The following is a 15,491-nucleotide window of genomic DNA, read 5'->3' on the forward strand; positions in this document are numbered from 1 at the left end:
GGAAGCGGCGGGTCCGTGGGTGGAGGATGTGCGTCAAACGGGGGCGGCCGGACCGAGGGGGGGGGGGGGGGGGGTTGGGACTGCATGGCCATGGGGGGGGTCTATAGGGGGTTCGGAATATATGGGCTCTATATGGGGTTCGGAATATATGGGCTCTATATGGGCTCTATATGGGCTGTTCCGAACGGGACCCCCCCCACCTCCCCCCGACGGCTCCGGAACGCGGCGCTGTCGTGTCCCCCCCCCCCCACGCGGGGCAGGGGCCGCGGGGGCGGCGGCGCCGGCTCGGTATAAATAGAGCCGGGCTCAGGATGGGGGGGGGGCGATGAAAAATTCCTCCCCTCCCACCGAACCGAACCGGACCCGCTCAGTCCCGGGGCTGCTCGCTCTGAAGCCCCCCCCAACCCGGTGCCCGGACCCGGCTGCGATCCCATAACCGGGAGGTGGCACCGACACGGTGACAGCCGTGATCCCACTCACATACGGGGTCCGTCCCCCCCACCCCCCGTAGGCTCCGGTTGCTCGAGCCCCTGCCCGGGACCCCCAACCCCCGTGTCTTCACGTTGCTCTGCCCGACGGGACCCCCCGGTTCCGCCCTGCTCGCAGCCGCTCCCTCCGTCCCGGTTCGGTTCGGGGGGGGGATGGGGCGGTCCTACGGTTCCCCCCCCCCCCGTTTCATCCTCCCACGCCGCGCTCAGCGGGGGCGGCAGCCGCGGGTTCCGCCTCCGGAGCCTCCCACGCCGCAGCCGCAGCCGGGGCCGCTGCTATTTCTCGGTACCGCCCGTGTGGGCGGCGCGCAGAGCGGAGCGACTCGGCGGAGCGAACGAGCACGGCCCGGAATCGGGACCCCCGAACACCCCCCCGAGCCCCCCGGTACCGTCCGTCCATGCCCACGGGGTTCGCGTAGCGGCCGGACGGGGCTGCAGCCCGCGGTGAGAGAACGGGAGGGAAACGGGGGGGGGGTCGGGGGGTGAGTCGTGACATCGGTGTCCCCGTGGGGTTGGGGTAGAGCTGGGTGTGTTTTGTTGCACGTGGGGTGGGGGCACGAGTGGGTTCGTGATGTGGGAATGGTGGGGGGGGGTTTATGGTTCTGCCGTGGGGACCCACTCGTGTCTGTGTTGGGATCAGGGGGGATGCGGGTGTGGGGTCCAGCCTGATCAGTGAGCACGCGTGGGCCTGGGTGCAAGGTGGGGTCTGTAGGGTGTCTCCAGGTCAAAACGGGGGGGGGGGCTGAGACTTTGCTGTCCCCGTGGGGTAGAGAAGGACTGGAGCAGCCCTGGGTGTGCTCTGCCCTAAGCGGTGCCCCATGGGGTGGGAGCACGGGTGGGGCCACGGGGTGTGGGGTCTCCAAGCTCCTCAATGGGGACCCACTCGTGTTTGTGTTGGGGTCGGTGCAGCTGTGGATGCTCAGTGGAGCCCCCAGGCCAAAAGGTGGGTGGGGGTGGGGGGGGTCCGTCCGTCCGTCCTCGCCCCGTCACGCCGTCCGTCCGTCTGTCCCATAGGCTTCACCATGGCCGTGCCCCGCACGCTGGGGGAGCTGCAGCTGTACCGGGTTCTTCAACGTGCCAACCTGCTGGGTTACTACGAGACCTTCATCCAACAAGGAGGGGACGACGTGCAGCAGCTTTGCGAGGCTGGCGAGGAGGAGTTCTTAGAGATCATGGCGCTGGTGGGAATGGCCACCAAACCGCTGCACGTCCGCCGACTGCAGAAAGCGCTGCGGGAGTGGGCGTCCAACCCGGGGCTCTTCAGCCAGCCGGTACCGGCCGTGCCCGTCAGCAGCATCCCCCTGTTCAAGCTGAACGACGGCCGCAAATCGCTCAGTAACGGGCACAGCAGCCCCGGAGAAACTGCGGGGAAAGGGGGCGGCAACGCGGGGACGCCCCCAGCCCGCAGCCCCACGGAGCCGTCGGAGAAGTTGTCGCCGTCCGGGGTGTCGCCGTGGCCGGGGAGGAGCACCCCGGAATCGGAGGGTGGAGGGGATGAGGAGCCCGGAGCTCCTCCGTTCTCACCGGGGGGCGCCGAGCAGCCGTCGGGGGGCGATGTGTTAGAACCGGAGTTGGTGCGGACGGTGACGGAGAGCGTGGAGAGGCTGCTGCAGAGCTGCCCCCGGGGGGGGGACGCGGAGCTGCGGGCTCTGTTGAAGCTCAATAAGAAGTTGGCCAAAGCCGTGGGGCACATCTTCCAACTGGAAGACGGAGACCGGCACAAGGAGGAGGAGATCCGACGGCACAGCGCGATCTACGGGCGCGGGGATGCGCGGCGAAGGGAGGGCAAACAGCTGACACTGCACGAGGTGGGGGGCGGGGGGGGGGTCGGGCTGGGCTGGGGGCTCGCTGTGACCCCCCCCCCTCGGTGCTATTGACGGCTCTGTCCCCGCAGCTCATCATTAACGAGGCTGCGGCTCAGTTCTGCCTGCGGGACAATTCGCTGCTGCTGCGGCGCGTCGAGCTGTTCTCACTGTCGCGACAGGTCGCGAGGGAGAGCACCTACCTGTCCTCGCTCAAGGTGTCCAGGTGAGCAGGGGGGGCCCTCAGCATCCCCCCCCCCCCCAGTGGGGGTTCCCCCTATGGGAGCTGCACCACCGGCAATTCCGGGCGGGGGTGGGGGCTGCGAGTTCCCCTTTCCATTGCTGAGGCAGTTTGGTGCCTCAATGTGTGTGTGTTGGGGGGGGGGCACAGCACAGGGGATGCTGTTGGAGCCCCCAGTCCCGAGCTCCTTTCCCCCCCCCCCATCCCCATAAGCTGGCGTTGCTCTGCTCCCTCCCCTTGCCCCCCCCCCGCCCCGGTTCCATCTGTACCCGCTGCGCCCCACAGCGCCGCCCCATAACGTGGGGGGGGGGGGACCGTGCGGTGCTGCCCCCGCACTGACGCAGCCCTTTGTGCTCCCACCCGCACAGGGCGCAGCCCGAGGACGGCGGGGCCGGCGCGGCCAAGCGGCTCAAACAGGAGGTGGGTGCGGGGCTGGGTGCGGGGGGGGGATGCGTGTATCGGGGGGGGCACACGCGTGTGCGTGCATGCACAGCTGTGAGCGTGGGCAGCGGCCGCCCACGTGTAGGTGTGACGGCTCGGGGAGGGGGGGGGGGAGCCCGGTGCTCACCCGTGTGCTCCGTGCAGGTGGGGGAGCAGAGCCGCCCCGACCCCCCCCCCTCAATGGGATCGGAGCTTCACGCAGCCCCTTATCGCAATGAGGAGGATGCGGGGGGAGCGGCCGCAGACAGCCTGGACGGGCAGGGTGAGTGAGTGGGGGGCACCGCGGGGCCGCCCCCTCCCCTATTCCCCCCTCCCCAACCCCCCCCGGGCTGTGACCCTTTCCCTCTGTTCGCAGCGGTGGGGCTGTGTCCCCGTTTGACCCCCCCGCCCGGCGTTGCCCCCGATGGTCCCATCGCGCTCCCCCCGCACGGGCTTTGGAGCCGTCACATTCTGCAGCAGACGCTGATGGACGAGGGGCTGCGCCTGGCGCGATTGGTCTCCCACGAACGAGTGGGGCGGCTCAGCCCCTGCCTGCCTGGGAAGCCCCCAGGTGAGACCCCCCCCCACTGCCCAAGGGACCCCCAGCCCAGCCCCAGGGGAGCCCCCCAAGTGAAACCCCCCCCCAATGTGAGCCCCAGCCATGGGAGACCCCCAGGTGTGCCCCATCATGAGCCCCTTGTGAGCCCCCCCTGCCCCTTGTGAGTCCCCCAGCCCCGCTCTCATGGGAGCCCACGGGGGCTGTGGGTGCTGCCCCCCCCCCCTCATTCAGTGGGTTTTGACCCCTCTCTCCCCACAGAGTTCGAGGATGGATTGGCAGAGCGTGGCCCCCCGCCCCCCCCAGACCCCCCCCGCGGCACCATCAAGGTGGAGCAGGAGAACAGCCGGCAGTGAAGCCCCCCCTGACCCCCCCCACGACTAACGAAGCAATAACGGGCGGAGAGCCGGGGGGCAGCAGCAGCAGCGGGGCAACGGGTGCTGAGGGTTGGGGGGGGGGGGTCTCCACCACTTCCCCCCCCCCACATCCCACCCCCCCCGCACGGTTACCTCAGCCGCAGCGGGTCCCCCCCTCCCGCAGCAGCAATATTCCCCCCTCCATCCATTCTGAGCACGGGACCCCCCCTCCCATGGACTGAAGCTCGATGTGCAGAGCCCCCCCCCCCCTCAATTCCCCCCCCCCACCCGGCCATTCATCGCCGCGTGCCGCCTCCCACGCCCGTTTCGGTGCTGGCACGCAGCCCCCGCAGCACACACACGTGCTGCCCCCCCCCCCCCCCGCATGCACCCCCCCCCCCACTGTACATAACCCCGCTCGGTGCCCCCCCCTCATGCACAGCCGGGTCCATGTGATGGGGAGGGGTCACACCGTTGCCCCCCCCCCCCCCCCCCCAGCTCATTGCAGCTGTTGGATGGGCGCTGGGATGCTGTGCCCCCCTCTCCCCCCCCCCATAACCCTCAGCCCCCCCACCCCCCCCCATCCCGGGGTCCCCCCCCCCCCATAGGACTGCGTGGTGTCTTTTTAGAGCATTAGCGCCGATTCCTTTGTAACGTGTACAGTAGATTATTTATTTTGTTATTTTGGAATAAAACTTTATTTTACGGCTTATAGTCCTGACCCCCCCCCCCAAAGACCCCCAAAGACCCCCCCTCTTCCCTCCCCCCCCCTCAAAGACTCCTTATACCCTGCTCTGGGCTGGGGGGGGGGGGGGGCAGCACACAGACCCCAAAGCAAGCCCTGGGTGTGTGGGGTTTGTGCCCCTTTGAGGGGGGTCTGCTGCCCTCCCGCCCCCCCTCCCCAGGCTGGCACAGCCCCCCCCCCCCCCCCCCAGAAAGAATCATCACGGGCCCCGCTGTGTGGGTTGGGGTGGTGATGTGGGTGGGGGTCGCTGTGTGAGCCTATGGGGCACCCCATGGGGGATGGGACCCCCCCCCCCAAGACATGGGGCCGTGGCTCTTTGTGCTCCAAAGTGCAGCGTGTGCACGGGGGGGGGGGGGGGAACAGAGTGGTATCCAAACACTGTGCCCCCCCCCCCCAGCCCCCCCCAGCCAAACCCCCTCCCCAGCGCAATTCGTGCCAAGTCCATGCAGCTCAATGGGGCGGTGTGTGTGTGTATGTGTGTATATGGGGGGGGGGCGATGTCCCACCCCTCACACGTGCCCTGGGCGGACACTGTCATCCCAGCGGGACTCCCCCACCCCCCAGCAGGACGCGGTGAGGTTGGGGTAAGCGCTGCGCTGCGGGGGGGGCACGAAGGGGGGGGGGCACAACGTGGGGTCCTCCATAGACATCTCCTGCAGGAACTGATCGAACTCGGAGCCAGGGGGCAGCTCTGTGCTGGGGGGCAGCCTGGGGGGGGGGGTTGGGAGGTCACTGGGGGTGCCCCCCCCCCTTGCATTGTGCCCCCCCCCCCCCCCCCCCACCAAGCACTTACCACCTTGGGGAGCTCTGCAGTGCTGTGTTGATGGCTTCGAAGGGACCGAGCTCCGGCATCTCCTCGTCTCGGGGTTCAGGGGAGGGACCCCCGGGGATCAGATGGGGGGGGGGACCCTCCCCAGGAAGAAATTGGTTGGGTAGAAAGCTCCTGGGGGGGGCAAAAAGGGGGAGAGGGGCTGGGGGGGGGCGTGGGGCATCTCCCTGCCAGCTCCGAGCACTTGGTTTGGGGTTGGAGGGGCATCTCCCGGGGGGGAGCATTGGGGTGGGGGTGGCAGGGTGGGTGCCCACCCCCCCAGGTCTTACATGGGGCTCCGGAAGGGGTCCTGGCAGCGGGGCATGGAGGGGTCCATCACCAGGGGGGGTGAGGAGAGCATCGGCCCTGGGCTGTGGGGGATGCAGAGCACAATGAGGTGGGGGCTTTTCCTACCCCCCCCCCCCACCCAAGCACTGCTCTTACCTGGGGAAGGAGGAGTGGAGGCTCTCGTTGACCACTGTGCTGATGCTGCTCTCCCCTGGGGGGTAACTGCCCATGGGCTGGGGGCAGAATGGGGCGGGGGGGCTGCAAAGGCACAGGGGGGCAGTGGGGGGGGGTCGGGGTCAGCAGGAGGGGGGGGGTTTCATGCAGCCCCCCCCCCCATCCTGCAGAGCACTCACCAGATGGGGCTCAGCATGTTCTCAGGCTGCAGCTCAGGTTGTAACACAGGGAGGGCAAACAGGGGGGGCTGGGCAGCCTCAGGACCCCCCCCTGCAGAGCTCTGAGGAGGCTGGTCCCTGCAGGAGGGCAGATGGAGATGACTATGGGGGGGGGGGGGGGGGGGAAGGGATCCCCTCAGAACCACCCCCCCCATCCCAGGTTGGGTTTTTGCCCCCTCCCCCCCCTCCTTTGCCCCCTCCCCCACCTCCTTTGCCCCCCCCCTCTCCTTAGCCCCCTCCCCTTCTTCCCCTGCTCCCACCTCTCGCTTTCCACTGTCATTTTGATGGCGGTGGAGACGTAGCCCCGTCCATCCTTCCCCGTCTGCTCCTCTGTAGGAAAGCAGAGCGCTCTGAGTGCTGCCCACACACCATAGGACCCCCCCCACCCCCCCCCCCCCTGCCCCCCAGCCCTATATCTCACTGTTATAGTGGCACCCAAACGCCTGATCCTTGGGGATGTTGGGGTAGAGGTTGCGCAGTTGCCTGAGGTCGCGGATCCGATCCCCCAAGGAACGGATGGAGAGATCCTTAGCGGAGAAGGGCTGGATGTTCTCCACTTGGCTGGACCCTATAGGATGGATTTGGGGCACACAACTCCATCTCTGCCCCACATCCGACGTGTGGGGCAGCCCGTCCCTGCTCACCGTCCTTCCCACGGATGACGTGAGCGATGGTGACCCCCCCGATCTCGGAATCGCTGAATCGAAGCAGGAACGTCCCGTCGGGTTCCGTGCTCAGCAGCTTGCACACGTATTGCTTGCTGATGAAGCCGATGATCAGCCTATAGGGACACACGGACGGCAATGACGGACATGGGGCGGCCCCCCCATCCCCTTCCCCACCCCCCCAGTGCTCCATCCCAGCGCTCACCCATCCGACCAGTAGCTCTTTAAGCAGCGCTTGGTGAGGTCCAGGACTCCATCGAACCACTGCCAGAAGGTGAAACCCCGGCCAGGCAGGATCTCCTGGGGACAGAGAGGGGGTGTGAGGGTCCCAGAGCCAACAATGACCCCCCACCCCATAGCACAGACCCCCAACACTGACCTCCCCCCCAGTAACACAGCCCCCCCAACCCAGACCTTATTGAACTCAGACCTTATAGAACCCAGACCTTATTGAACCCAGACCTTATTGAACCCAGACCTTATAGAACTCAGACCTCATAGAACCCAGACCTTATTGAACCCAGACCTTATTGTACCCAGACCTTATTGAACTCAGACCTTATAGAACTCAGACCTTATTGAACCCAGACCTTATAGAACACAGACCTTATAGAACCCAGACCTTATAGAACCCAGACCTTATTGAACTCAGACCTTATAGAACCCAGACCTTATTGAACCAGACCTTATAGAACTCAGACCTTATAGAACTCAGACCTTATAGAACCCAGACCTTATAGAACCCAGACCTTATAGAACCCAGACCTTATAGAACTCAGACCTTATTGAACCCAGACCTTATAGAACCCAGACCTTATTGAACCCAGATCTTATAGAACACAGACCTTATTGAACCCAGACCTTATTGAACCCAGACCTTATAGAACCCAGACCTTATAGAACTCAGACCTTATAGAACCCAGACCTTATAGAACTCAGACCTTATAGAACCCAGACCTTATAGAACCCAGACCTTATTGAACCCAGACCTTATTGAACCCAGACCTTATAGAACCCAGACCTTATTGAACCCAGACCTTATTGAACCCAGACCTTATAGAACCCAGACCTTATAGAACCCAGACCTTATTGAACCCAGACCTTATTGAACCCAGACCTTATAGAACTCAGACCTTATTGAACCCAAACCTTATAGAACTCAGACCTTATTGAACCCAGACCTTATTGAACTCAGACCTTATAGAACCCAGACCTTATAGAACTCAGACCTTATAGAACTCAGACCTTACAGAACCCAGACCTTATTGAACCCAGACCTTATAGAACCCAGACCTTATAGAACTCAGACCTTATTGAACCCAAACCTTATAGAACTCAGACCTTATTGAACCCAGACCTTATAGAACCCAGACCTTATTGAACCCAGACCTTATAGAACTCAGACCTTATAGAACTCAGACCTTATAGAACCCAGACCTTATAGAACTCAGACCTTATTGAACCCAAACCTTATAGAACTCAGACCTTATTGAACCCAGACCTTATAGAACCCAGACCTTATAGAACCCAGACCTTATAGAACCCAGACCTTATAGAACTCAGACCTTATTGAACCCAGACCTTATTGAACCCAGACCTTATTGAACTCAGACCTTATAGAACCCAAACCTGATATAACTCAGACCTTATTGAACTGAGCCCAGGAGACGCTGCGGTTCTGGAAGTCCTCTGGACCGGCACTGTGATCATTGAAGATCTTTTGTGCCAGGAAGAAGTAATGATCCTTCATGAGCCCTTTGCTGGTCTGCACCTCCGCCATGAACTTCAGGTTCAGGGTCTCACACATCTTCTCCCAGGGGACACGTTCAGCCACCACAAAGGGGACCCTCTCCTGTGTGTGTGTATATGGAGGGGGGGTCAATCAGCATCAATGCACCTCCAGTGTCCCCCTTATTGCCCCCCACACTGTGCTCACGATCTCAGAGAAGGCGTTATCCCACAGCACTGTGGCTTTGGCGTTGTTGTCCTGATTGCCATGGACGATGACCACGATGGGGAGGGACAGGACCTGTTTATGGGGGGGGGGTAACGCTCAGCTTCAGCCCCACAGCTTTGCAGCCCCCCCAGCCCCCTTCCCCTCAGTGTTAACCACCTGCAGCCTCATGGTGGTCCCTGCAGGGTTCAGCCCCACGGTGCAGCTGAACAGCACAGCACATTTCTCCTCTGTTACCGACTCGGAGCCCTTCCTCTCGCAGCGCTTTATCTTCTTCAGCATCTGAGAATGTGTGTATATATGGGGTGGGGGCACTGAATGGTCCATCAGCCCCCCCAGGACCCTCCTTCCCCCCCCTTTAAACCCAACCCAACCCAGCAGCCCCCAGTGCAGCCCCTCACCACGTTCTTGAAGTTGGCGCTGCAGGTTCCGCTGCCCGGGTTGGTCTCCAAAGCCACCACGTTGTGCACGATCTCCCCGGTGCTTTCACTGATAAGGGGGTGTAAGGTCCATACAGTGCTATAGGGTGGGGGGTCACAGCCCCATACAGTGCTATAGGGTGGGGGGTCACAGCCCCATACAGTGCTATAGGGTGGGGGGTCACAGCCCCATACAGTGCTATAGGGTGGGTGTGCGGGGGTTCACAGCCCCATACAGTGCTATAGGGTGGGTGGATGTATGGGTGGGGGGTCACAGCCCCATACAGTGCTATAGGGTGGGTGGGTGCGTGTGTGGGGGGGTCACAGCCCCATACAGTGCTATTGGGTGGGTGGGTGCATGGGTGGGGAGTCACAGCCCCATACAGTGCTATAGGGTGGGGGGTCACAGCCCCATATAGTGCTATAGGGTGGGTGTGGGGGCGTCACAGCCCCATACAGTGCTATAGGGTGGGTGTGGGGGGGTCACAGCCCCATACAGTGCTATTGGGTGGGTGGGGGGGGTCACAGCCCCATACAGTGCTATAGGGTGGGTGTGGGGGGGTTCACAGCCCCATACAGTGCTATAGGGTGGGTGGGGGGGGTCACAGCCCCATACAGTGCTATAGGGTGGGTGGATGTATGGGTGGGGGGTCACAGCCCCATACAGTGTTATTGGGTGGGTGGGTGTATGGGTGGGGGGGGTCACAGCCCCATACAGTGCTATAGGGTGGGTGGATGTATGGGTGGGGGGTCACAGCCCTGTACACTGCTATAGGGTGGGTGGGTGCATGGGTGGGGGGGTCACAGCCCCATACAGTGCTATAGGGTGGGTGTGGGGGGTCACAGCCCCATACAGTGCTATAGGGTGGGTGGGTGTATGGGTGGGGGGTCACAGCCCCATACAGTGTTATTGGGTGGGTGGGTGTATGGGTGGGGGGGGTCACAGCCCCATACAGTGCTATAGGGTGGGGGGGTCACAGCCCCATACAGTGCTATAGGGTGGGGGGTCACAGCCCCACGCTGGGTGCTCCGCTCACCTCAATGTGCTGCTGTACGAGCTGTGTGCCAGCTCCCGTGCCTGCTTCTCGGTCACCATGTCTGCCCGCACCATGCAGGGTTTGGGGGACGCCTGCAGCAGCTGCGGGCCCAGCAGGAAGCGAACACTCGCCTGGAACTTGGTCTGTGTCTTCAGCACTTGTGGGGGCTGCTTCTCCACCAGGAACGAGCTGATGGGGGGCACCAAACTCTGCTCCAGCCCCATTTGCCCCCTCCTCCCCTCCCAGCCCCCCCCTGAGCTCTGCTGCTCTGTCCCCACCCCCTGCAGCCCCATCTCCATGCGTTACCTCCGGACCAGGCTGGATAGAACCTCATTGAGTCTCTCCAGCAGTTGGGACAGCAGTTCTGCCCCCAGCTCCGCGCCCGCTGCCATCACTTGTTGGTGCAGCTGGAAATGAACCTCCACCAAACCTTCACACCTGCAAGAAACCACCGGGAATGGAAACCCTGAGCCCCAAAGCCCTTTAGGATGGAGCTGCCCCCATTGCTTGGGGGGGTCCCGGGGGTCCCTTGATCCCCCTCCCCACCGTTTTTGCAGCGGTGCCAGGTTCTCCTCGAACAAAGCTCCATTCCCTGCCAGCTGCTGCTGCCTCTTCCAGATCTGGATGCGCTTTAACACCTGCTGCCTGGCAGCTTCCAGCTCTTTGGTGGCCTCCATGAGGAGCGTGGGCAGCTCCTGGGATGGATATGTGTGTATATTGGGGGGGGGCACCGAGCCCACCCAGCCCCACACCCCAACCCCACCGCCCCACCTACTCTCTCTGCTGCTTTCCCTTCTGATTTCAGCTGTGGGTCCCGCGTGTTCGAGGCTGTGGATGAACAGAGGTCGGACCCATCAGCACCGCAGTGCATTTGTCCCCCCCCCCCAGACCCCCCCCCACCCCAGACCCCTCATTCACCTGCATTGCCGTCCCCCGCTGCTGCCCTGCACTCCCTCATTGCCTGCACCTCCCGCACTCGGTGCTGCAGCCGCCGCAGCCCCAGGTTGAATTTAAGCTCCTCCTGGCGCCGGTGGAAGCTGAGGGGCAGGTGACGGTCCTGGGGTGGGGGTGGGGGGCACATATAGTGAGTGGGACCCCCCCCAAGTTGTGCATAGAAGGGGGGGGAAGGGGGGCACGCACCCTCCTTAGCACGGCGGCCTTTTCTCCTTCCAGGATGGACCTCAGGACGGCCACCAAGCGCATGGGGTCGTGTCGGTATGTGCCCTGCAGGAGGGGGGGGATAAAGGGTGGGATGGGGGCACCAACACATCTGTGCACCCCCAGCATTGAGGTGGGCTCAGAGGGGGCTCAGAGCCAACATGTGGGGCTCTAAGATGTGGTTTCCAACTGCTGCAGCATCATCCCCCCCCATGTCAGCGCTGCTGCAGGGCAGGTCCTTCCCATCCACCCTTATCCCAATGAATCAGCTCCTTCCAATGAACCCAGGGAGGAATTTCCCTGTTGGCTCCACTCCTCCAACATCCCACATCAGCTGCGTTCAATGTGGGGTGGAACCCCAATGGCACAAAGGGAAACCCGAGGTGTGCGCTGCTCCCAACCCCATAACGCAGCCCCCATCTCCCTGCAGGTTTATAGGGAAGAAATAGGGCTCGGACCCCAGGAGGTGAAGGCTCTGAGTGAAGGGATAAGGCTGCCACATCTGCACGACCCCAATAGCAAGCAGCAGCAGCAGCAGCACCCAAAGGCTGCCCCATATCCCAGGGGCTGAGAGGAAAGCTGACCCCATCCCAAATGTATATAGAGAGTGTTACCAAAAGGAGGAGCTTTCAGCCCGAGCTGAGCCGGATTTGGGGGGGGGGGGGTGGGAGGAGCACCAAGCAGCCCCCCCCCACACACACACAGAGGGTCACAGCAGCACAGAGAGCAGGGGTTGATCTGCATCAGAGGTGGGAGAGAGACAGAGCGACACGCAGAACTCAGCGCTCAGCAATAGGAGAAGCCGAGAGGGGAGGGAGAATATGGAATAAGGGGGGTGGGAGGTGTGGGGGGGGGCTGCAGGGGTCTATAGGATGGGGAGGGGGGCGCATATAGAGGAGCCCCGCACCTCAATGCTGCTGATCTGCTGCAGGATGTGGCGCTGCTGCCCGTCCCCTCCGGCGCTTCGCAGCTTCTCCAGCATCGCAGCGAGCAGCCCCTGAGCCACGTTGGAGCAGAAGGTGTCGGAGCCGTGGATAAATTCCCTGCGGGACACAGGAACCGCGTGGGAACGGAGCAAAACCCCGCAGCAACGTGGGGATGGATGGATGGGGGGGGGGGGGGGGCGGCACTTCGGCCATCGCAGCGCTGGGAACTCACTGCGTTACAGAGTGGGGAGGGGGCAACGAGCTACGAGTGGGCTCACACTGTGCCCCCCTCCCCATGTATAAACCCCATTGATGCCCGGCCCCCAGCCTCACCTGGAGCCCCCCAGTCCCACCCAACGTGCCCACCCCCATCCAGACACCGACCCCCTCCTCCCATGCGCCCCTATAGGGGTTGATACAGACCCCCCCCCCCGATCGTTCAGCCCCGGGTTGGGGTCCCCCCCTCCTGGCTCTCACCAGGGCTGGTTCTCCAGCCACTCGCCCAGGACGCAGCGCAAATTTCGGGGGAACTCCACGAAGATTCCTCCGAATTCCTCCGGCGCCATCTGGGATACGATGCTCCAAAGGGACATGGTGGGAAGCGTCACCTGCGGGGGGGGGGCGCCGAGGGCTCCTCGCTTTGTCCATCCCATGGGATGGGGCCGCATTGAACCCGCTGCCCGGAGGAGGAGCAGGAAGCGCCGTCCCGGGGCGATGCCGGCGGCCGTGCCTCAGTTTCCCTGTTTCCCTTCAGTTCCGAGGGATCCCGGTGCCTCCCACAAACGGGGTGATGATGGCACCGGGGGGGAGGGACGGCAAAAGTCACGGGGGAGGGAAGCGGGGGAGGCTCCGATTTGGGAACCGGGTGGTTTTGGGAACCCCAACCCCGGCCCTGTAGGATGGGGGGGCTGAGCTTCCCCCCCCACAAGGACAGCACGTCCCGGGGCACAACACAGCGCCCTCCGACCATGGGAAGGTGTGGGGCCGGCACCTGCAGGACCCCACGGCCACCCCATAGAGGAGCAGGGATGAACCCAGAGCGGAGGGGAGGAAGAGAAGCGACACCGGGACAACATCAGAGCGCGGACACGACCCCCGGGTGGGGGTCAGATACCGGGCACACGCACCCCGCACCGCTCGGCCCCACGTCGGGCTGTGCCGGTCCGACCGGGAACGAACCGGGCCGAGGTTCCCAGCTCCCCATTAGAACCCGTGGGACAAGCCCGGATCCGCTCCGACCCGCGGCGATGCTGCGCTGCTCCTCCTGCCCCCGGCACCTCCCGCATCTCCCCGTGCTGCTCTTCCTGCCCGTCCCCGTCTCTCCCCGTTTTCCTCCTCCCGCAGCCCCGCCGTCCCTTCGCTTCCTGCATCGCAGCGGCACCGACGGCCACGTGGTGTCGGCTCGGCCAACGGGGGAGGAAGCGGAGAAGCGGCCGTGAAGGCCGCGGGGTCCGTCCCGCACCGCGGGGCTGCGGTGGGACACGGCGGGGATGGGACCCGCACAGCCCCGAGCCGCGATTCCGCCCCCGGTGCGGAGTCAAACGAGCAGCGGGTCGGTTCCCTCCGGTTCCGGAGCACGAACGCAGCCCGGCCCGAGGCCTCGCCCCCCGCCCCGGGGTTACCGGGGGGTCCCGGGGGCGCTGCGGGAGCTTTGATCTGCGCTCCCGTCGGGCCGCGCTCCTTCCGTCCGCCCCGTCGGACTTTGGGCCCGAGCAACTGTCAGCGCCCGCACCGCGTCCACCTGCACCGGGACCGCAACGGAACCGCACCGGGACCAGACCGGGATTACATCGGGATTACACCGGGATTATACCGGGATTATACCGGGATTATACCGGGACCAGACCGGGGGCTGCGGGAGCCCGACGGTCCCCGACAGCTGCGGGGCCGCGTCCAACACTCAGCGCTCCCGGCGCCGCTCCCGCTGCCTCCGTTCTCCGTGCTCCAAACCCACCCCCACCCCGACCCTCGCCCACCCGCGGCCCCTCCCGCTCCCGGCGTCAGCCCCGTTAGAAGCGGAGAAGCGAAGCTCCAGCACCGACGGGACGGACCGGAACGGGGCAGCGGCGCCCACTTCCCCCTTCCCGCACGCCCGGACTCGGTCCCCGCAGACCCCTTTGCCGCCCCCCCCCACCCCGTTATTGGGCTCCCTCGGCCGTGGGGTGCGGGACGCCCCCCCCCGCTCCGACCCGGTTTTGTCTCGGGCTGATTTGGGCCGCGCTCGGCCCTTCCCGTTCGGACCCGCCCCTCCCTCCCGGTACCGGCTCAGTCCCCTCCGATCGCGGCGTCCCCGGGTCCCCCCCGCCCCACAGCGCCGTTACCTGCGGGGGGGGCCGCTCGGAAGGGCCGGGCCGGGCCCGAGGCCCTCAGTACATGGCGGTGCGGGCGCGGCCGGGCTGCGGGGTTGGCCCCGCTCCGGCGGAAAGCGCCGAGGCCAGGAAGGGGGAGGAGACGAACGGGGAGCACGGGGGGGGGGTGCGTGGGGGGGGGCGGCCCCGCGGCTCCCCGGTGCCGAACCGGGGGCAGCACCGCACGTCGGGTGACCTCGGGGCTGGGTCACGGTCCCCCAAGGGCCGCAATACAAACACCGCCCCGCGGGGGGGCTCCACGCGCGACCCCCGGGCCCACATCGGTGTTCCTGCTCCCGTTTGGCCCCAACAGACCCCGCTGCTGACCCCCCCCCCCAACAACAGGCCCCCCTTCAACCACCGGGTTGTGCGGGGCTGCGGGGTCGGTAAGGACATGGGGGGGGGGGGAGGGAAAGCAGCCCCCCCCCCACTCAATCCCGTTGCTGCGGGGTCCGTGCGGGGCCACCAGGGGCCGCTGCCTCCCCGTCGGTACCGCCAACACCGGGGGGGCCGCCGGGACCGCGGCAGCCCGACGAGCCCCGGAGCCCCCAAAGCGGCCCCTACCGGGAACGTCCGCACCCCCCCCCCCAATATCTGGAGCGGTGAAGCCCCCCCATGCAGCCCCCCGAGCTGCTGTGCCCCCCCCCCCATATCCCTCCTCCTCATCGGGGGGGCGATGTTGTAATAGTGACTGATGACATCGCCGGGGGGGGGGGGGGAGGTCACGGGATGGGGAGTGACGTCACGGCTTGGCTCTGACGTCAGAGCTGTGACATCATCACTGCATGGGGGGTGTAGGGATGCAGAACGTGATGGAGGGTTGGGCTGGGGTCTGCTGTCCCCCTCGGATCGGGGGGGGAACAACAGCACGACCCCGCACTGTGCCCC

The 15,491-nt window shown here is 65.0% G+C and overlaps 2 protein-coding genes across 6 annotated transcripts; one reads left to right on the forward strand and one right to left on the reverse strand.

Moving 5' to 3' along the window:
- Positions 1–744: 744 nt before the first annotated feature.
- On the forward strand, positions 745–4,577 carry NAB2 (NGFI-A binding protein 2). 3 transcript variants are annotated; one of them, XM_015887044.3, is made up of 7 exons: positions 745–932; positions 1,503–2,296; positions 2,383–2,516; positions 2,900–2,951; positions 3,117–3,234; positions 3,328–3,522; positions 3,769–4,577. In XM_015887044.3, the coding sequence occupies exons 2-7, from the start codon at positions 1,511–1,513 to the stop codon at positions 3,861–3,863; spliced, it is 1,380 nt and encodes a 459-aa protein (XP_015742530.2). In that variant the 5' UTR covers positions 745–932; positions 1,503–1,510; the 3' UTR covers positions 3,864–4,577. The 3 variants fall into 3 exon arrangements, with proteins under 3 accessions (XP_015742530.2, XP_085391574.1, XP_085391575.1); XM_085535448.1 differs by lacking the exon at positions 3,328–3,522 and having other exon boundaries at positions 794–932; positions 3,769–3,978; XM_085535449.1 differs by lacking the exons at positions 3,117–3,234; positions 3,769–4,577 and having other exon boundaries at positions 794–932; positions 3,328–3,492.
- Positions 4,511–14,712, reverse strand: STAT6 (signal transducer and activator of transcription 6). 3 transcript variants are annotated; one of them, XM_085535446.1, is made up of 23 exons: positions 14,577–14,657; positions 12,733–12,863; positions 12,237–12,372; positions 11,944–12,067; positions 11,312–11,395; positions 11,090–11,228; positions 10,947–10,999; positions 10,718–10,866; positions 10,478–10,609; positions 10,172–10,360; positions 9,117–9,204; positions 8,875–8,997; positions 8,698–8,790; positions 8,407–8,613; positions 6,967–7,061; positions 6,741–6,877; positions 6,518–6,664; positions 6,357–6,426; positions 6,058–6,174; positions 5,861–5,962; positions 5,707–5,787; positions 5,402–5,551; positions 4,511–5,316 (listed from the first exon to the last, which is right to left on the reverse strand). In XM_085535446.1, the coding sequence occupies exons 5-23, from the start codon at positions 11,372–11,374 to the stop codon at positions 5,118–5,120; spliced, it is 2,334 nt and encodes a 777-aa protein (XP_085391572.1). In that variant the 5' UTR covers positions 11,375–11,395; positions 11,944–12,067; positions 12,237–12,372; positions 12,733–12,863; positions 14,577–14,657; the 3' UTR covers positions 4,511–5,117. The 3 variants fall into 3 exon arrangements, with proteins under 3 accessions (XP_085391572.1, XP_085391571.1, XP_085391570.1); XM_085535445.1 differs by lacking the exon at positions 11,944–12,067 and having other exon boundaries at positions 14,577–14,712; XM_085535444.1 differs by lacking the exons at positions 11,944–12,067; positions 14,577–14,657 and having other exon boundaries at positions 12,733–13,065.
- Between the last annotated feature and the right edge of the window lie 779 nt (positions 14,713–15,491).

The sequence above is a fragment of the Coturnix japonica genome, unplaced genomic scaffold (genome assembly GCF_054131305.1).
Source record: "Coturnix japonica strain WE unplaced genomic scaffold, WE-NBRP24 Scf121, whole genome shotgun sequence".
Classification (NCBI taxonomy): Eukaryota; Metazoa; Chordata; class Aves; order Galliformes; family Phasianidae; genus Coturnix; species Coturnix japonica.

Bases quoted from the DNA above. Each gene is read 5' to 3' on its own strand.
- NAB2 (XM_015887044.3), top strand. From the start codon at position 1,511: ATGGCCGTGCCCCGCACGCTGGGGGAGCTGCAGCTGTACCGGGTTCTT. The intron at 2,952-3,116 runs GTGGGTGCGGGG...TGCTCCGTGCAG, and splicing joins CCAAGCGGCTCAAACAGGAG to GTGGGGGAGCAGAGCCGCCC. The intron at 3,235-3,327 runs GTGAGTGAGTGG...CTCTGTTCGCAG, and splicing joins AGACAGCCTGGACGGGCAGG to CGGTGGGGCTGTGTCCCCGT.
- STAT6 (XM_085535444.1), bottom strand. From the start codon at position 12,923: ATGCGGCCCCATCCCATGGGATGGACAAAGCGAGGAGCCCTCGGCGCC. The intron at 8,614-8,697 runs GTGAGCACAGTG...ACACACACACAG, and splicing joins ATAACGCCTTCTCTGAGATC to GAGAGGGTCCCCTTTGTGGT. The intron at 6,665-6,740 runs GTGAGCAGGGAC...TCCATCCTATAG, and splicing joins CGTCATCCGTGGGAAGGACG to GGTCCAGCCAAGTGGAGAAC.